The sequence below is a fragment of the Channa argus genome, chromosome 13 (genome assembly GCF_033026475.1).
Source record: "Channa argus isolate prfri chromosome 13, Channa argus male v1.0, whole genome shotgun sequence".
NCBI lineage: Eukaryota > Metazoa > Chordata > Actinopteri > Anabantiformes > Channidae > Channa > Channa argus.
In genome coordinates this window covers 25,410,201-25,431,468 of record NC_090209.1, presented here as the reverse complement: position 1 = coordinate 25,431,468, position 21,268 = coordinate 25,410,201, and the positions used below count along the sequence as shown (strand labels likewise).

The 21,268-nt window shown below is 38.2% G+C and overlaps 2 protein-coding genes across 4 annotated transcripts; both read left to right on the top strand.

Annotated features, from left to right (window-relative positions):
* Window positions 1–5,659: 5,659 nt before the first annotated feature.
* On the top strand, window positions 5,660–11,923 carry LOC137139748 (tumor necrosis factor receptor superfamily member 14-like). The gene is made up of 10 exons (XM_067527440.1): window positions 5,660–5,862; window positions 7,294–7,395; window positions 9,310–9,403; window positions 9,489–9,614; window positions 10,094–10,249; window positions 10,727–10,799; window positions 10,900–11,090; window positions 11,178–11,203; window positions 11,327–11,361; window positions 11,598–11,923. The coding sequence occupies exons 2-9, from the start codon at window positions 7,339–7,341 to the stop codon at window positions 11,339–11,341; spliced, it is 738 nt and encodes a 245-aa protein (XP_067383541.1). The 5' UTR covers window positions 5,660–5,862; window positions 7,294–7,338; the 3' UTR covers window positions 11,342–11,361; window positions 11,598–11,923.
* Window positions 11,924–12,622: 699 nt separating this feature from the next.
* Window positions 12,623–21,235, top strand: LOC137139747 (tumor necrosis factor receptor superfamily member 14-like). 3 transcript variants are annotated; one of them, XM_067527438.1, is made up of 11 exons: window positions 12,952–13,025; window positions 15,221–15,288; window positions 16,303–16,404; window positions 18,287–18,380; window positions 18,466–18,591; window positions 19,070–19,225; window positions 19,707–19,794; window positions 19,895–20,085; window positions 20,173–20,198; window positions 20,322–20,356; window positions 20,585–21,235. In XM_067527438.1, the coding sequence occupies exons 3-10, from the start codon at window positions 16,348–16,350 to the stop codon at window positions 20,334–20,336; spliced, it is 753 nt and encodes a 250-aa protein (XP_067383539.1). In that variant the 5' UTR covers window positions 12,952–13,025; window positions 15,221–15,288; window positions 16,303–16,347; the 3' UTR covers window positions 20,337–20,356; window positions 20,585–21,235. The 3 variants fall into 3 exon arrangements, 2 of the variants coding, with proteins under 2 accessions (XP_067383539.1, XP_067383540.1); XM_067527439.1 differs by lacking the exons at window positions 12,952–13,025; window positions 15,221–15,288 and adding an exon at window positions 15,497–15,633; XR_010916385.1 differs by lacking the exons at window positions 18,466–18,591; window positions 19,070–19,225; window positions 19,707–19,794; ... (2 more) ...; window positions 20,322–20,356; window positions 20,585–21,235 and adding exons at window positions 12,623–12,786; window positions 15,403–15,633 and having other exon boundaries at window positions 12,936–13,025.
* Window positions 21,236–21,268: the final 33 nt, after the last annotated feature.

Here is a 21,268-nt window from a genome sequence, read left to right as displayed (position 1 = left end):
TTTCTTCTGCATGTATTTCTACATGTTTGTCAGTCGTCTGTAAATCTCTTTGGATTCCGTGAACATCAATGACCAGAGCTCATACAGTCACTGTCTGCTGTTACTCTCATCTGATTAATCGTAATAAACACAATCGTACATTTCTTTTTGAGACAGTAACCAAACTCAGTCATACTCCTCATCATTTGGTGCCTAAGATTTTCTTAAATGTACGTTATTAGATTTCAGATAAATTCCTCCTCATCTCATTCAGTTCATTTTACACTATGACGAACTTTCAATCTGTTTTACTAGAATAACTAAGTTTGTCTCAGCTAGTTATATCTTCAAAACCTCTAATATGTTTGATCCGTTACCATCTAATCTTTCCAAACTGCTTTGGCCAATTCTGGGTCCTGCAGTGCTGAATATCATCAAACTTAAAACCCACTTTTAGCCCAACTTTGATTAAAATATCTCGTGCGCCTTTGATTTAGTGCATTTATTTACATGTAATTAGTTTTATCTTTTACTTTCTTTATTTGATTGTAATTTTTGATGTTTTATTTATCATATTTAATTTATTAGTTTTATCAATATTTTTATCTCGTGATAGAAATTTTCCCTCCTGGAAGAATTGTAGACAGAACTCAGCGTGATGAACCTTCTCAGTTTAATACATGCCAGCATGGAGAAGAACACATGGATGTTGGTGTCTTCTGACTTGTATCTCTCAAAACCCTTCTATTTATACTCAAACCCAAGAAAGGAACCACCCTCACAAAACATGAATGAAGAAACCAGTTGCATGCAGTTGACAGTCATCACTCTTGTCCCTTTCTAGTTTATCTGAAGATGTCAGTTGAGAAGCAATAAAACCCTTTCATTGCACCTTCTTGTAGATGTTGTGACCCCAGGACTCAGTATCTACTACATTGCTTTGGGCCTTGTAACAACAAAGTGCCTCCTGTGATCTTACGCAGTCCTCTAAACACGACACACCCTGTGACTTTTTGTCGTCTTTGTGACCTCTTTAATAAGCCCATCTTGGTTGACTGTTTGCCAATTATCTAACCAAATGACTGAATTTACTTTATTCCCCCACAATCTACATTTATTTTATTATCATTTTTCATTGGTTAAAATCTTTTGTGTGCATTGGTCTCACTGTCCTATGGTCTCATGCACTTATGTCTTATTGCCCTCGTTCCGTTGTTGTAAACTTGTGTTTTCACTTGATTTGATTTTAAATTGTCCTGTTTAATGGGAATTACTATCACAGTTTTGCCTGTTTTTATCTTTGAATGACATTGATCTGTATGAAAGGTGCTTTAGAAATAAAGTTTGGATGGATTTGATAAATCTGCCTCTTTCCAATGGACCTAATTTTACATCTGTTGGGGTCAAACCTTTATTGAAGAAACCACATCTTGATCCAGAACAGCTAAATAACTAGTGTCCAGTTTCCAATCTTACATTTTTTTCAAAAGTTGCATCAACTACTATCCTATTTACACAAAGACGATTTATTCAAGCCACATCAATCTGCATTTAGATTAAAATAATAGACTTTAATGTCCTACACAGCAGGTGCAACAAAATTGTAGAACTTCCTATTCCACTGAAACTGCAATTGTTAAAGTAATTAATGACCTAATACTGCACAATGGAAAACACACAGCTGCAAAGACGAGGACACCTGCAGAAAGGGACAGAGAGAGGGGGACAGAGAAGGACAAAGACAACTACGGGAGAAAACACACAGAGTTAATGTCATACAGTGAAGAGGAAGGTTTTAAGCCTGGACTTGCTCTTCTGGCATCACATAGGCTTTTTATACATTATTAAAATGTTTTTCAAGACTAAATAAGATTCTTGTAAACAAGGTCTAAGCTGTGACTAAAACAGTGAGTGGGTTTATTCACATTTTGGGAAAAAACAATTAAATCTAATAATGAATTAAATGCAGTGTTGAGTCAGTTACTGTCAGCATCTACATGAATGTTAAAGTCAAGTTCAGCTGGTGGAGGAGCCTTTTCATATCCAGCTCCACTTTGGGATAATTTTCTTGTCTCTATTAGACAAACACTCTGGATTCTTTTAAAACTGAACAAAATCACTTTTAATATTCTACCACTTACAGGTAGGAACATGTTTTCATCCTTACTGTATGATTTATTGTTTCTGAAATGTTTGCTTGTATTATTATGTAAATGTTTAGTTTTATGCTTTTAATATTTTATCAATTGTTTTAAATTTGATTGTCTTTATTATAACTTTTATTGTTGATGGCCATTTGCTGTACTGAGATTCTTGTAAATTAAAGATGCTAAAATAAAACCTGTTATTATCAAAGTTTATTCCCACAAACTCACAACACGTGATGGATCTGCACCAAAAACTAAATACTTCAAACAAGTTGAATGATTTATAAAATGTTACATTCAGACTCAGGGAAAGGCCCTGTGGAGTTGAACAAGTTATGACTTTAACAAAGTCATTTTGAACATGCATTTAAAGAGTCGCACAATATTATTTGCAGGGATAGAGTTTTGAAATTGTGCATTATTTATTGGTATCAAGATATAAATAAACCAACACATATTTTCATTTTTGCTAGTTTTTTTTTTTTGTCCTTTCAGTTTATCCCGTGAGTTCAGTGTTGCCTCAGCGGATCATTGTCCACATGTTGATTTGGCACAGTTTTTTACACCAGATGACTTTCCTGACACGACGCAACCCTCCCCAACTTCTACCAGGCTTGGACCAGCACTGCAGAGCTGGGGAGTGGAAAGAGCTGTTAGGGGTTCAGGGTCTTTCCCAGAGACACTACGACATATAGCCAGGACCAGAACCACTGACCCTGTGGTCCGTGGACGACTGCTTTTACCAACTGAGCTCCAGTCGCCCCATTTTCATTTTTGCTAGTATTCTGATCTAATAAACTGTACATCAAGATTTTAATGTTAATATGTGAAGGTTTTACTATAGTTATAGTAATAAAATAAACAGGTGTTAATTTATTTCTGATTTGAAAGAACAGATAAACACTTTGTTGTTTGTTTGATTCTTGAATTAATGTTTTATAATTGTAACATTTTCTTCAGATGGGGTCAGTGTGTTGATGAAGGGGGATGAATTTTAATATGATTTTATTATGTTCCAAGTGTCGGACTGTGTGTTCTTGATGGTATGAAAGGAGTCAGTGAAGGTTCAGAGTTTAATGGACAAATAATAGTAGAGGCAGGAGTCTGAAAAAGAATAAACTCCAGAATATGTTGTAAAGTTAAAATACTCAGTTTTATTAAATTCCAGTTTCCACAGCTAATTATATCAGCAAATCACAAAAAGCTAATTACAAATGAAAATAAATGAAACAAAACTTGGCTCATCTTAAGTATAATATGTATTAATATGTATTAATGCCACAAGCATCATAAATTAAAAAGTTCACAGTTTTGCTCATACAATCATAGATAATCAAGATTAATGGTATGAAGATGAAATAAAGGATGCGATAACCTGACTGAGAAAAATTATTAAACTTCATTTTAACTATTAGTGATTGAAGTAGTTGCATCAGCATCTTGGCTGTGTGTGTGTGTGCAGTTTGTGCATTGTCTTTAAGTCATATCCTTTTATTGTAGTAGTGATGTGTGAACGTGAACCAGTTGGTGAACAGTTCAAATCTGTTTATGAATCTACAGCAGCAACATGAAACGATAAATGTTTCAACTGAGTGAAATTTTACTTCAGTACAATATGAGACTGTTTGAATGGTCAAAGTGACACTTTCTCTTCTCTGTATCACTATTGAAATGGTCAGAAATCACAAGTGTGCGTGTGTTTAAACAGAGCAGGCAGCAATGAGCAGAAAATAACATCATCATGTTAAAATCATGGTGTTTGTGTTTGAATCTGCACAAACAACCAAAGACATTTGTGTGTTAAACAGGACAGAGTTGGACTGAGGAATATAAATAACACACAATAAAAAGTGTTTTTGCTTTGTCTTCACTCAAGTGATTTGTTTCATTCAGGTTTGAGCCACTAACATAAAAGTGTTATTATTTTTTAAATATTTCCATGTTTGTTTCTGTCTCCAGGTTTTTCATATTTAAACTAGAAGTCAGTGAACATGTTACAGTACAGAGAGTTTCTAAGTAACTGACACTTTACTGACAACAGAGATGTGAAGCTGTGCAGTTTGTGCTGTTTGCTGTCAGTTGACATCATCAAAAAATCATGTTCTCTCTCTGTCTCGGGCATAAATGCCTGATGAGTTTACATTTAAAAATTTCTTTCAGCCAAAAGACTTCGACTGCAGAATCTTTGCATTAATTTCATGCAGTTTGTATCTTCAGTGCAGCTTTAGGACGAACGCTTCATCACAGCTGCTTTGGACTTTGTGGTTTGATTAAAAGACAAACATCTGGGCTCTTTTTGGTTTTATTACTGATACTTTATTCAGTGAAACGTTCAGTAAGCTGCTGCAGACAAGTCAGATGGCTTCATTTATTTCTCAGCTCAGGAAAGATACAGTTTCACACTACAGAGAAATAAGTTTCCCAGCAACACAGGAGGATTAAAACTGCACGTTATTTCTAGTACACAGCTCTGTGCAGTTTCCTGTAGCATTTCACGTCTTTCTTTGTCTGAAATAGATCACAACGTCTCAGCGTCAGTAACTTGAAGACTCTAACACGTCTTTATGTACAAATACAAATCATAGAACAGATGCTCCCTGAATGCATCATAAGGGGGCACAAGCCAGTGTCGTTAATTTGGCAGTTTTTACACCAGATGACCTTCCTGCTGCAACCCTCCCATTTTACACCCTCCCATTTTCTGTGGTCTCGGGACCCCACACCGAGGTCGCCCTTGTTGACCCCCAGTGGCCCATTCCCAATCGCCAGCCGTGCAGTTCAGGTCCCCAGCTCAGTAGAAATTGGGGAGGGTTGCATCAGGAAGGTCATCTGAAGTAAAAACTGTGCCAAATTAACATTTGGACTAATTATACACTGGCAGCTCTGAAGGTGAGGGAGAAGCTGAAAGGACCAAAAAAAAACAAAAAGTGAAGTTTGTGCAGGATTTGCACTAAAGCTTCACTGCACTTATATCAAGATTTGGTTTAAACCGTAACAAATTATTTGTTGTCACTTTCTTGGTTTGTTTTTCTTGCCTTGATCCAAAAACTCCTTTCTTCTAAACTGGTCAAAAATGTACATTATTCAAATTAAATGTAAATAAAATAAAGAATAATCAAACTTTACCACAGTGTTTTTACGCAATAATTGTATCTGAAATATCAGAGAATTTAAGCTGTAAAAACCGTCCTTCCAGTTTTTAAACCATTTAAAACATTAGTTACTGAGTCGCACTGTGGTTTTATCTTTGTAAAGAGACTTTAATCATTGAAAACCAGTGAACTACATCTTGAACTGACATCTGGAAAGTACCTCCTACTCCACATTTCATAGGTTGTTCATTATCTCCCCTTTTTAAATATGTTGTCATGTGATTGTGACCTGATATTTATAACACAGTCATCTATTGACTATTTTAGCATGAAAATTTTTCCAAATTTTAACTTGTTAACTAGCGACTTGATTGAGTCATAGTGTTTGTCAAGTTTGTGGCTTCACATATAACACACACACACACACACAGTTTCAGTTTCACACAGGAACTCGCTCTGGTTACCAAAGCTTCGAGTGGAGGTTTCATCGCTGATCATCAAACTTGTTTCTAACTGTAGATGAAGGCGGCGCGTTTATTTCTCAGCTTCTTGAAAGATGTCGTTCCTGTTTCCAAGGTCACTTGAACGTCTCAGCGCCAGGGGACGCGAACCTGCTCAGCGGATTCTGTTTCTACCTGTCGACGGTGAGTGGATGGATTTTTATTATTAGTCCGTCAAAGACCAAAACCAGTACATCAGTACATCAGTATGATACTGGTGGATACTCGTGTAATACTAAGTATACGTGTATTATTGTAGTACAGAAAAAACTGTTTTCGGAGACTTTGCAGCGAAATAAACGTCTTAGTTTGTCTCACATAAATGAGTAAAACAGAGACAACCAGGACAGCGAGAAAGACCCGAATGGAGCATTAAGTATCTTAGTTTGAAAAGAAAAACTCCATCTAGTCCAGAGACTCAGTCTTTATTTGAACTAACGTCGCCACATCGTTGGTTTCTAATGTTAAAGCTTCAATGTTTTAGCAGCATCGTCAGATCGCGTCCGTCGTTACTGCACCGCTGCAAAAAGCTGTTATCAGTCGGTGCAGATTGTACAGAGGATGGAGGCAGAGATGGAGAAACAAGTCGTTTTTAATAGTTCCGTTTTTAGCCCACGTGAGCAAAGAATTTTTGCAAATACAAAAATAAGAATTTGACAACACAGGTGCAGCATTAAGAGACACAAAAAGCCACAACACAACTTGAAGCATTTTACAAAAAGCACAACCCTTCAATCCCAGTTAAGGAACCATAGAGAATAAAGTGACTTCAGTCTCAATCAGACAAAGACTTTGTCCCTCAGAGACCATTAAAACGGCCTCTTTCTAGAACTAAAGGCACCTGAATGAATCTGCACACACACACAGACTCGGCCTTCTCAGTAAATTCTGCATCACATGAGGCTCCACACCAAAGTTGTGTTTTAATGAGCAACGACCCCACACTCACATCTGTTACAAAGAGTTTACTGAGGATCAAATGTGGGAGCAGCATCTGCTGAAGGTGTGAGCTGCTGAGATGGATGATGGAGCAGGTGCAGAGTGGAACCATGCCCCCATGGAAACAAGAGAATGGAGAGAAAGTTAAGCAGAGGAAGGTGTGAAAAACTAGAACGTTCTGACCATCACAGCAGGCTTTTATACAAAATAGATCAGGTTAGTGTTTGAGGTTTGGTCCTGCTCCTGAACTCTGGACAGTTTGATTTGAGCATCACAAATGTTACATGTTATAAAGAACAAAGATTTAATCTCATGAGTCCATGGAGGCTCAGATATAAAAGATCCCAGAATATTTTTGAGGAATATTCACAAATCATCTCACATCTGTCTGATATTTGAGGATCCTGTCCCATGTCCCCACTAATAACCAAAGCTGGAGCCAAATATACAGCGATGTGCATTAAGTCACTTTTAAGCAGTGCTGAGCTGTGTGACATACAGTATTAATATCAACTTATTTACTTTACTTCTTGTTTCTATTTTAACCAAAGAGGCCAAGTTTGTTCTTGATCTCATCGTCCACTGAACCAAATGTTTGGTGAACATTTAAAATCCATGATTTCTTTTTCTTTCCAGATGTTCTTCTTGTTTTTGGATAACAGCCCATAAAACCAACCAAACATGTCCCTGCTCTATAAAAGGACTTGGAGGACGTCTCTGACAGTCACACATTTGTTGGTAAAACTGCTTGTTGTTGCTCGTCTTCATGTTTTAAGTCCTTTGTTGCTCCTTCTCTCCATTTCTGTTCAGTAAAGCTTTTTCATATCCTATTATGTAGTGTTTCTGTCCAAATCACTTTACAGTGTTTCTTCTTATTTACCCATTAACACACACACACACACACACACACACACAAACACACACACACACACACACACACACACACATACACACACACACACACACACACAACTTTGATATGTAGTGGAGTCAAACTACTGACTCTGTGTTCTGTGGACTTTCTTACCCACTGATCTTTATCCTGAATCAGATTCACTCATATTAAATAACTTTAGAGTCAAAATTAAACTGAGAAGTTGAAGCTTTTTGTTCAGAGACTTCAGCAGCTTCACTGAGGGAAAAACTGTGATTGTGAAATGTAGCACAGGTTTTCTAAAAAGTGACCAGTGAAATGTTGAAATAGGTGAAACTTCTTCAAAGTCAAAGTCTGCTGCATTACAGCTCTGTGATCTTTAATCTGAGACTCATGGAGACAATTTAAGGTGAGAATCCAGCAGAACTTTAGCTGAAAAGAAAGAAAAGTCTTTCTGTGTAAAAACACGTCCAAATACTGTGTTGCAGTACGAGGATACTTGATACTTTGTAGTCACTGGTATCAAATTGAGGACAGTGACATCTGGTGGCTGTTAGATCTTACAGCAGAGACCTGTGTGTTATTTTTACATTTCTAAGTCTCTTTAGATTCTCCAGTAACTTTTTAGTGAGCTTTCACACCTTTACACACTTTCTGTGTGTGTTTCCTGTGTTTGTTCCAGTGAAGCAGCAGGATAGCGACCGATAATTAATTAGCGGTTATTAGACCAGAAGTGAAGTGGAGGAATCCTCACAGTTAAATGTCTCAGTCCTGTTATAATCTACATCAGCACTCGTGGAATAACTTCATTTTACAGCAGTTAGATCCAACTGTGTTTATTTAGTGTTTTTTATTTATAATTTTATTATAGGTTTAATGGATATTATGAGCATGTGTTTCTCATATTTGCTGTTATGTCTTTTTGGTGAATCGTTTTATTTCTCAGTATGTGAACTATAACTCAGGAGGTCAACTGTGGGTTTGTGGATTGATTCCTGGTTCCTCCTGTCATATGTCAAAGTGTCCTTGAGCAGAACATTTAACCCTGAGTTGCTCCTGGTGGTCAGATCAGCTGCATGGCAGCTTGGCCATGGTTTGTGCTGCATTTCTGCCAGTGGTGTTGGTGATAGTGTCTGAACTGATGGAACCATGAATGCTGAAAAGTACAGACATGTTTTAATTCATCATTGCTTCTGAAAAACACTTTGATTGTTCAGCATGAACATTAAACACTAACTGGCTTCCACACACCTGAACATCATAGAGGTTGTGTAGTATCACCTGGACTGAAAAAGACAAAAAGGAAGAGGAAGTGTAAAGAAGAACTTAGTGAGTTAGCATTTAAATCTGTTTATGATCAAGGACAAATGTCCAATATTTGTGTGTTTACAGTGTGTAATGTTGTAATAAACCTACGTAAACTTTTAACAACCTAAAACAGTAAATACAATAAACGCTGCATATTTTATCCTATTGGAGATGGTGATTAACTGGTGCTCTGGTGAATCAGTGGTACAGCATTGGTCCCGGACAAAAATGGGAGGGTTGCAACAGGAAGTGCATCCAGCATAAAAACACACTTCTTCAGTCCTACTTACCTTCATCCTGTCCCTTCAGATCTCTTTCCTCTCTTTGCTTCAATCAGCATCTTCATCCACTCAGCTCCTCTTTCACTTGTTGTTGTACTTTCACAGCTCAATGTGTTTTCTCTGTGTCATCGTTCATAACAAGTATCAGACAGAGGTCAGAGATAAAAACCTTCTTCTCTTTTTCCACAGATACTGGTGATGAACATCTTCAGTGGACATTCTCTCACATGTCATCGAGCACAGTATCAGATAGGAAACCAGTGTTGTCTTATGTGTCCTGTTGGTAAGATCCAACTGAATGTTAAAGGGACATTTCAATGATAAAATGTCAGTGATATTTTATGAATTGTTGGTTTTCTTTACAACAGGAAGTCGAGTTAAAATTGACTGCGAAGAGGACAGAAGTACTTCCTGTCTGTCCTGCTTGAATGGAACATTTATGAATCACCCCACTGGACTTAAACATTGTTTAAGATGCACAAACTGCAATGCAGGTACAGTTTGTTAATCTTTTGTAATTATTAATATTTACTAAGTCTAACCATAGATTTAAAGGCAGTACTTTAAGTAGGGTTTTTACTACAAGTACTTATATTCTCCTAATTTTCCTTGTGAGTCTATGAACGACTGACTGCTGAGAGCAGAGAACATTCCAGCTAAAGTAGGTGACGTTACACTGTCAGGTATTGGGAAACTAAATAATAAAACACAGAGGCAGACAGAGACCAGTCACTAACAAGAGGAGACAACATTTTCAAGCTGCTGTGATGAATTCTAAAAATAAAACCACACTGACCCTGTGGTCAGTGGTTCAATGACTGAAAATAAAAGACGGGGTAATAACTTTTGCATGATTGTACAAACAGGCAGTTTTACTCTCCACTCTATTGTATCACATTTCCCAAAGACGTCAGAAAGATCATCTCAGAAATCCTGCATTTCCACATGTACTGTAACATCTATGTGTTCACAGATTCTGGTTTGAAGACAAAAACATCATGTACAACAACATCAGATGCAGTTTGTGAACCACTGGAGGGATTTTACTGTGTGGACTCCACAGAGGACACGTGTGTGAGAGCACACAGACACAAAAGCTGTGAACCAGGACAGTACATCAGCAGAAAAGGTTGGTTTTTATGTGGAGAAAGAACCAAAGTTCACCAAACTGAACAGATTTAAACTTGTTCATTAGTCACAGCTGGATCTGAGCAAGTGAAGCACCAAGAATAATTTGTAGAAAACACTTTAGAGCAGTTGAACTCTCAGATCAACATGTAGCCACAAATAATGAAACATGCTTTTAACAGATTAAAGCACAGAAAACAAAATTCAACCACTTCAGACATGTTCCAGTTAAATTCTGAAATGATAAGAATTGCTTACATATTCTAGAAGTGACAAACTGTTCTCATGTGAATAATAAAAGCTGATTTCACTGATAACCGGACACTTTAGTGATGGGACAAAATCCAATTTCTCTGAAAAAGAAAAAGAACAAATGTGCTCAGGGCTCTGATGTTAATGAGATTTGGATCATTTTAATGTATCAAACAGTAACAGTAAACCTTCATAATGTGTCTGTATGTGATTTGTCTTTGCACAGGAACATCCTCCTCAGACACTGAGTGCTCTGCCTGCACTAATGGAACATTTCCAGTTTGTCAACCACACACACAGTGAGTGAAGCTTCACATCAGCCACTGACACCTGATTTTCTTCCTACTGCAGTGACCTCATGGTGTCCTACATATTTCTGTAAATGTCCTGTCATTCCAGATGTGACTTAAAGAATCTTCAGCTGATAAAGGCAGGAACTGCTTCAGCTGATGCTGAATGTGAAAAGAACAATTTGATCCACACAGGAATTGTGATGGGAGCTGTTGTTTTTTTATTTGTGGTCATTTTACTTCCCGGTGCAGTTATATTTATTCTCTACAAGAAAAAGACGAAATGGAATCCAAAGAAAGGTATAAACAAAATGTGTTTTTGATAAAATCTGTCAAACATTAAATTGTAGATTAAAGAGTTTTTTACCGGTAATGTTTTTATTACAGAAAGAGAACAAAGTGCAGAAAATCAGGTATGTTTTAAAGTGTCTTCACTGTTATTAATGCATTTCACTGTATTTACAGTAGCAAACATCTCATCATTATTTATCCCACTCTTATATCCATATTTGATAAAAAGGAACCTCTCATTGCAGGACAGCATATTATAGACACATCTTTGCAGTACAAGGTAAGACAGCAGCATGTTCACTGAAATGTCCCTGACTGAGGACGGTCTCACTGATCTACACTGTGTGAGGTTTTCACAACTGTACTGTAGGTTCAGTTTGAAAATAAACGTCATTCTGTCCTCAGGACAAGACAACCCAGATACAAACATGCAGCCAGTGTTTCGGACACTGCAGAGTAAATGTGTTCATGAATCCAGTTCTAATCCGTTTTGATTCTGGAACATTGTCTTTGCAGTGTATAGAAAAAACATCCAGGGGAATTTCCAGCATTGTGCTACAAAGTAAATATGTTGCTGCAGCTGATCTACAGACTGAATCATTATCTCACCCAGACGTCACTGTACTGATGCTACATTTACTCTGGAATTCAAACTTGGAACATGTTGTTTTGTGGACCACACACTGAGGATCTTCATTCATTGGACAGCTGTGAAGGAGTGTCTCAGTCCAGGTTCTGCTGTGGGGACCATGAACCCTGCTTCATTCTGTCTGGTTTGGCAGAGATGGAGAATTTTCAGATGACTCGGATGAAGCTATAACTGGATTTTATCTGCAATCAATCAATCAACAAACAAACAAACAAACAAACAGCCGGAGCAGAAGATGCAGACAGTTTAATCTAAACCGTACCTCACTTGTAAGTCGCTTTGGATAAAAGCGTCTGCTAAATGTAAATGTAAATGTAAATGAGGGACAGTTGTTCACATTGCTCAAAACCAATGATGCTGGACAGTGGATGCTGCACATCTGAGTGTGGTTAAAAAGATGGACATTCCCAAAAGACTTTTTGTTCTGTTGAAAAATTCACTTTTTCGTGTTTATTACTATAAATGATGTAACATGTCATTTTCCTGTCAAATCACTGTTCTGTCGCTGGTTGGTTTTCATTTGGTGAATTTCCAAAATTATAAAAAACAACACTGGTTGACGTAATGGAAGAACGTTTTACCTTCATCAGGGTGTAAACTTGTTGGCAGTTTGAGCTGTTGAGATGTTCCAATTTAAAACACTATGAATTTAATTTGCCCATTTAAAAAAGACATGAAACACCCAGCAGGTCTTTCCCATCCCCAGCTGTGCAGTGCCGGCACAAATGGGGAGGGTTGCGTCAGAAAGGGGCATCCGGCGTAAAAAAGTAAAAAAAAAAAAAAGTAACGCTAAATTAACATGCGGACAATGATCCGCTGTGGCGACCCTGAACTCCCGGTATAAGCGAAAGGAAAAAAAAGAAGAAAAAAAGAGAGATGACTTACTGTTTCTAGACGGCAGTGTTACTGCTCGCGGTGTGCAGCCTGCCGGAAGTACGTCAGAGGAAGAAGGAAGTGGATTTAAACGGTGGATTAACGTATAGTTAAATCTACTCAAAACGTTATAAAGTATCGTGTGATCATGTGATATGTTTCCGACGTTTGTGTTTGTGTCTGGTAGGTGACGTACATCTTCACAATTAGAATCTAGATTCTAGAGTCTAGAATCTAGAATCGAATCTTTACTAGCCGATGCTAACATTAGCTTAGCAATATGCTATGATTAGCTTAACTAGGAACCGCTCCCAACTGTGTCTGTTTTTCAGGGCTTGTCGCTCTCACGGTGCCAGCGTTATGTTGTCGGGAAAAGGAGTACAGCACACGGGATGGACAGTGCTGCCCCATGTGTCAAGAAGGTAGGAAACTGTGCAAACAGGTCAAACGGCGAAGTGATTTTAACCCTGGCTGAATGGAACTGCGGTCACACGGCAGTTTCCCGTTTCCTTTAATGGTTTTTTTGAACATGAATCTGTCTAACGACTCTGACTTTACCACCGAAAAACTCAGTTCTTGTGTATAATTCAGGTTTTTGTAAGTTGTGGTGTAAATATTTTGTATAATTTGAGAATGCAACCACGATGGGGCACAAGCCAGTGTCATCTTGTACCAGTCCCAAGTCTGGATAACAGCAGAGGATCGTATCATCCGAGGATGCAGAGACACTGGAGACACTGTGGAGACACCTGAAAGGGAACAGCCGAAAAGAAAAGAAGACTTTGTATAATTTGATAAATAATCCGACTCTGATTGATTAGTGCTGATGCTTCATTTGCTGTTGGGATTATGGGACTCAAGTTTTCTGTCAATTTTCATAACTCAAATAATAATATAAAATATTAGTTCAGACTACCTTCATTACAGTAAATGTATTGAAGCTATTCTGTGTAATACTAAACTGTCAAAATAAAAGTAATTTCAACGGAAAGCAGATATTAACACATTTGACATTGACGCATGTATAATTTCTAGACGCAGCCTGCAAAGAAACCACAGATGCTGACCGGAGCATAAACGCATTATAGTTTGTTTCTTACCTTATGTTTCATTTATTCAGAAGTTCCATGGATCATGAGAATGATTTTATTTTTCTTTAGTCTGATGATAAACTAAATATAAAATATGTTACACATGTTCAGTGCCACAATGTTTTTGCTTTCAGAAGTAGGAGAGGAGTGAGGGAATGAGAGAAGTACAATCGATGAGACATACGTTTTGATATTTCTATTTATTTTAGAGACAGATTCAAATGAATTCAAACGAAATAATTGTCAGGTAAAAGTTGTTAGTTGCAGCCAGATGATCATTTTTATTCTCCATCAAGAAGTTACCTCATGTTGTTCTGAGCTGCACTGATGGATGCAGTAGCGTCTACACTCTGAGGATCCTGTCAGGAATGAAAGAATATTGCTGCCATTTCAGATGTAGTGAAATTGTAGTGTAGTTAATAAATGTCTTGAAATGTCGCCTTTACTTGTTGGACAGTAAGTGTGAAAAACCTCAGTGAGACATCTAAAGCGTGGAAAGACAAAATTACTATTAACCTGTTTAATGTGTGGACTCCTTGTCTAATCTAATCTAATGATTTTTCTGATTTCACTTCTATGTTGTACAGGTCCTTTAGTATGGGGTGGCTATAGCTCAGTTAGTAAAGGCAGTTGCTTACGGACCACAGGGTGAGTGGTTCGATCCCTGGCCCTGGCTATATGTCGAAGTGGGCAAGACCCTGAACCCCTAACAGCCCATTCCCCCTCCCCAGCGATCCAAGTCCAAGCCCGGTAGAAATTGGGGAGGGTTGCGTCAGGAAGGGCATCCGGCGTAAAAACTGTGCCAAATCAACATGCGGACAATGATCCGCTGTGGCGACCCCGAACTCACGGGATAAGCCGAAAGGAGAGTAGTAGTTGTACACTACCACGTTGCGGTACTGCAACTGTTTCGATCTTTTTTTTTTTAAGCTAATGCAATGACTGACTTGAATGAAACTCTACACGTACGTGCAGGACACTGCCCTGACCACGCGTTAAACGTTTATCCACTGGGGGGCGCTTCTGTGGGTGTTTTTTTTTTTTTTTTGGTATTTTATCCTCAGAACTTCATTAGTGTTGAGAGGGCAAGATGGCAACAGTTGATTCCTTTGGACAGGCTGCCATCTGCTGGAGAGTTGGTGAATAGCAATTGAAAACTTCTCCATTGTTTCATGTGCTTTCACAAGTTGTTTAATATTTTAAAAAACTACACATGCTACAGTGTTGCCTGTCGCTTCTACAACGTTCAGAGCTGCAGATTCGGCGATGGCTGCGGCAGCGGCTGGCTTTCAGCAATCACGCATTTTCTGCAGGAAATGCCCATTCTAGTTCTGTTTGTCAACTTTGTGGCTTCAAATATAACAGACACACACACACATAGTTTCAGTATGACACAGAAACTCGCTTTTGTTACCAAAACTTTGAGTGGAGGTTTCATCGCTGATCATCAAACTTGTTTCTAACTGTAGTTGAAGACAGTGCGTTTATTTCTCAGCTTCTTGAAAGATGTCGTTCCTGTTTCCAAGGTCACTTGAACGTCTCAGCGCCCAGTGACGGGAACCTGCTCAGCGGATTCTGTTTCTACCTGTCGACGGTAAGTGGATGATTTTTATTATTCGTCTGTCAAAGACCAAAACCAGTACATCAGTATGTCAGTATGGTACTGGTGGATACTCGTTTACTACTAAGTATACGTGTATTATTGTAGTACAGAAAACTCTGTATCCGGAGACTTTGCAGCGAAATAAACGTCTTAGTTTGCAAGACACCACCAGGACAGCGGAAATGTGCAGAGTGGGACCATGGGCCAGGGGGACTTTGCAGCAGACCCTCCCCAGCCCCCATGGAAACGAGAGAATGCATAGAGTTAATCAGAGGAAGGTGTGAAATAGAAGAATGTTCTGACCATCACAGCAGGCTTCTATACAAAATAGATCAGGTTAGTGTTTGGAGCGGCTGTAGCTCAGTTGGTAAGGCAGTCACCCACAAACCACAGGGTCAGTGGTTCAATCCCCTGTCCCCCGACAGCCCATTCCCCTCCCCATCTAGACTGGTCAAAGCCTGGTAGATAATGGGGAGGTGTCAGGCGTAAAAACTGTGCCAAATCAACATGTGGACAATGATCCAATGTGGAGACTCTGAACTCACAGGATAAACTGAAAAGAACAAACAAAAAAAAATAGATCAGGTTAGTGTTTGAGGTTTGGTCCTGCTCCTGAACTCTGGACAGTTTGATTTGAGCATCACAAATGTTACATGTTATAAAGAACAAAGATTTCATCTCATGAGTCCATGGAGGCTCAGATATAAAAGATCCCAGAATATTTTTGAGGAATATTCACAAATCATCTCACATCTGTCTGATATTTGAGGATCCTGTCCCATGTCCCCACTAATAACCAAAGCTGGAGCCAAATATACAGCGATGTGCATTAAGTCACTTTTAAGCAGTGCTGAGCTGTGTGACATACAGTATTAATATCAACTTATTTACTTTACTTCTTGTTTCTATTTTAACCAAAGAGGCCAAGTTTGTTCTTGATGTCATCGTCCACTGAACCAAATGTTTGGTGAACATTTAAAATCCATGATTTCTTTTTCTTTCCAGATGTTCTTCTTGTTTTTGGATAACAGCCCATAAAACCAACCAAACATGTCCCTGCTCTATAAAAGGACTTGGAGGACGTCTCTGACAGTCACACATTTGTTGGTAAAACTGCTTGTTGTTGCTCGTCTTCATGTTTTAAGTCCTTTGTTGCTCCTTCTCTCCATTTCTGTTCAGTAAAGCTTTTTCATATCATGTTCTGCTTATGTAGTGTTTCTGTCCAAATCACTTTACAGTGTTTCTTCTTATTTACCCATTAACACACACACACACACACACACACACATACACACACACAGGCAACTTTGACATGAAAGAGAGTCAAACTACTGACTCTGTGTTCTGTGGACTTTCTTACCCACTGATTTTATCCTGATTCAGATTCACTCATATTAAATAACTTTAGATTCAAAATTAAACTGAGAAGTTGAAGCTTTTTGTTCAGAGACTTCAGCAGCTTCACTGAGGGAAAAACTGTGATTGTGAAATGTAGCACAGGTTTTCTAAAAAGTGACCAGTGAAATGTTGAAATAGGTGAAACTTCTTCAAAGTCAAAGTCTGCTGCATTACAGCTCTGTGATCTTTAATCTGAGACTCATGGAGACAATTTAAGGTGAGAATCCAGCAGAACTTTAGCTGAAAAGAAAGAAAAGTCTTTCTGTGTAAAAACACGTCCAAATACTGTGTTGCAGTACGAGGATACTGGATACTTTGTAGTCACTGGTATCAAATTGAGGACAGTGACATCTGGTGGCTGTTAGATCTTACAGCAGAGACCTGTGTGTTATTTTTACATTTCTAAGTCTCTTTAGATTCTCCAGTAACTTTTTAGTGAGCTTTCACACCTTTACACACTTTCTGTGTGTGTTTCCTGTGTTTGTTCCAGTGAAGCAGCAGGATAGCGACCGATAATTAATTAGCGGTTATTAGACCAGAAGTGAAGTGGAGGAATCCTCACAGTTAAATGTCTCAGTCCTGTTATAATCTACATCAGCACTCGTGGAATAACTTCATTTTACAGCAGTTAGATCCAACTGTGTTTATTTAGTGTTTTTTATTTATAATTTTATTATAGGTTTAATGGATATTATGAGCATGTGTTTCTCATATTTGCTGTTATGTCTTTTTGGTGAATCGTTTTATTTCTCAGTATGTGAACTATAACTCAGGAGGTCAACTGTGGGTTTGTGGATTGATTCCTGGTTCCTCCTGTCATATGTCAAAGTGTCCTTGAGCAGAACATTTAACCCTGAGTTGCTCCTGGTGGTCAGATCAGCTGCATGGCAGCTTGGCCATGGTTTGTGCTGCATTTCTGCCAGTGGTGTTGGTGATAGTGTCTGAACTGATGGAACCATGAATGCTGAAAAGTACAGACATGTTTTAATTCATCATTGCTTCTGAAAAACACTTTGATTGTTCAGCATGAACATTAAACACTAACTGGCTTCCACACACCTGAACATCATAGAGGTTGTGTAGTATCACCTGGACTGAAAAAGACAAAAAGGAAGAGGAAGTGTAAAGAAGAACTTAGTGAGTTAGCATTTAAATCTGTTTATGATCAAGGACAAATGTCCAATATTTGTGTGTTTACAGTGTGTAATGTTGTAATAAACCTACGTAAACTTTTAACAACCTAAAACAGTAAATACAATAAACGCTGCATATTTTATCCTATTGGAGATGGTGATTAACTGGTGCTCTGGTGAATCAGTGGTACAGCATTGGTCCCGGACAAAAATGGGAGGGTTGCAACAGGAAGTGCATCCAGCATAAAAACACACTTCTCCAGTCCTACCTACCTTCATCCTGTCCCTTCAGATCTCTTTCCTCTCTTTGCTTCAATCAGCATCTTCATCCACTCAGCTTCCCTCCTCTTTCACTTGTTGTTGTACTTTCACAGCTCAATGTGTTTTCTCTGTGTCATCGTTCATAACAAGTATCAGACAGAGGTCAGAGATAAAAACCTTCTTCTCTTTTTCCACAGATACTGGTGATGAACATCTTCAGTGGACATTCTCTCACATGTCATCGAGCACAGTATCAGATAGGAAACCAGTGTTGTCTTATGTGTCCTGTTGGTAAGATCCAACTGAATGTTAAAGGGACATTTCAATGATAAAATGTCAGTGATATTTTATGAATTGTTGGTTTTCTTTACAACAGGAAGTCGAGTTAAAACTGACTGCAAAGAGGACAGAAGTACTTCCTGTCTGTCCTGCTTGAATGGAACATTTATGAATCAGCCCACTGGATTTAAATATTGTTTAAGCTGCACAAACTGCAATGCAGGTACAGTTTGTTAATCTTTTGTAATTATTAATATTTACTAAGTCTAACCATAGATTTAAAGGCAGTACTTTAAGTAGGGTTATTACTACAAGTACTTATATTCTCCTAATTTTCCTTGTGAGTCTATGAACGACTGACTGCTGAGAGCAGAGAACATTCCAGCTAAAGTAGGTGACGTTACACTGTCAGGTATTGGGAAACTAAATAATAAAACACAGAGGCAGACAGAGACCAGTCACTAACAAGAGGAGACAACATTTTCAAGCTGCTGTGATGAATTTAAAAATAAAACCACACTGACCCTGTGGTCAGTGGTTCAATGACTGAAAAAAAAAGACGGGGTAATAACTTTTGCATGATTGTACAAACAGGCAGTTTTACTCTCCACTCTATTGTATCACATTTCCCAAAGACGTCAGAAAGATCATCTCAGAAATCCTGCATTTCCACATGTACTGTAACATCTATGTGTTCACAGATTCTGGTTTGAAGACAAAAACATCATGTACAACAACATCAGATGCAGTTTGTCAACCACTGGAGGGATTTTACTGTGTGGACTCCACAGAGGACACGTGTGTGAGAGCACACAGACACAAAAGCTGTGAACCAGGACAGTACATCAGCAGAAAAGGTTGGTTTTTATGTGGAGAAAGAACCAAAGTTCACCAAACTGAACAGATTTAAACTTGTTCATTAGTCACAGCTGGATCTGAGCAAGTGAAGCACCAAGAATAATTTGTAGAAAACACTTTAGAGCAGTTGAACTCTCAGATCAACGTGTAGCCACAAATAATGAAACATGCTTTTAACAGATTAAAGCACGGAAAACTAAATTCAACCACTTCAGACATGTTCCAGTTAAATTCTGAAATGATAAGAATTGCTCACATATTCTAGAAGTGACAAACTGTTCTCATGTGAATAATAAAAGCTGATTTCACTGATAACCGGACACTTTAGTGATGGGACAAAATCCAAGTTCTCTGAAAAAGTAAAAAAAAGAACAAATGTGCTCAGGGCTCTGATGTTAATGAGATTTGGATCATTTTAATGTATCAAACAGTAACAGTAAACCTTCATAATGTGTCTGTATGTGATTTGTCTTTGCACAGGAACATCCTCCTCAGACACTGAGTGCTCTGCCTGCACTAATGGAACATTTTCAGATGGAACATTTCCAGTTTGTCAACCACACACACAGTGAGTGAAGCTTCACATCAGCCACTGACACCTGATTTTCTTCCTACTGCAGTGACCTCATGGTGTCCTACATATTTCTGTAAATGTCCTGTCATTCCAGATGTGACTTAAAGAATCTTCAGCTGATAAAGGCAGGAACTGCTTCAGCTGATGCTGAATGTGAAAAGAACAATTTGATCCACACAGGAATTGTGATGGGAGCTGTTGTTTTTTTATTTGTGGTCATTTTACTTCCCGGTGCAGTTATATTTATTCTCTACAAGAAAAAGACGAAATGGAATCCAAAGAAAGGTATAAACAAAATGTGTTTTTGATAAAATCTGTCAAACATTAAATTGTAGATTAAAGAGTTTTTTACTGGTAATGTTTTTATTACAGAAAGAGAACAAAGTGCAGAAAATAAGGTATGTTTTAAAGTGTCTTCACTGTTATTAATGCATTTCACTGTATTTACAGTAGCAAACATCTCATCATTATTTATCCCACTCTTATATCCATATTTGATAAAAAGGAACCTCTCATTGCAGGACAGCATATTATAGACACATCTTTGCAGTACAAGGTAAGACAGCAGCATGTTCACTGAAATGTCCCTGACTGAGGACGGTCTCACTGATCTACACTGTGTGAGGTTTTCACAACTGTGCTGTAGGTTCACTTTGAAAATAAACGTCATTCATACAAGACAACCCAGATACAAACATGCAGCCAGTGTTTCGGACACTGCAGAGTAAATGTGTTCATGAATCCAGTTCTAATCCGTTTTGATTCTGGAACATTGTCTTTGCAGTGTATAGAAAAAACATCCAGGGGAATTTCCAGCATTGTGCTACAAAGTAAATATGTTGCTGCAGCTGATCTACAGACTGAATCATTATCTCACCCAGACGTCACTGTACTGATGCTACATTTACTCTGGAATTCAAACTTGGAACATGTTGTTTTGTGGACCACACACTGAGGATCTTCATTCATTGGACAGCTGTGAAGGAGTGTCTCAGTCCAGGTTCTGCTGTGGGGACCATGAACCCTGCTTCATTCTGTCTGGTTTGGCAGAGATGGAGAATTTTCAGATGACACGGATGAAGCTATAACTGGATTTTATCTGCAATCAATCAATCAACAAACAAACAAACAAACAAACAAACAAACAAACAGCCGGAGCAGAAGATGCAGACAGTTTAATCTAAACCGTACCTCACTTGTAAGTCGCTTTGGATAAAAGCGTCTGCTAAATGTAAATGTAAATGTAAATGAGGGACAGTTGTTCACATTGCTCAAAACCAATGATGCTGGACAGTGGATGCTGCACATCTGAGTGTGGTTAAAAAGATGGACATTCCCAAAAGACTTTTTGTTCTGTTGAAAAATTCACTTTTTACACTGTGAAATGTTACCGTGTTAAATGCGTGTTTATTACTATAAATGATGTAACATGTCATTTTCCTGTCAAATCACTGTTCTGTCGCTGGTT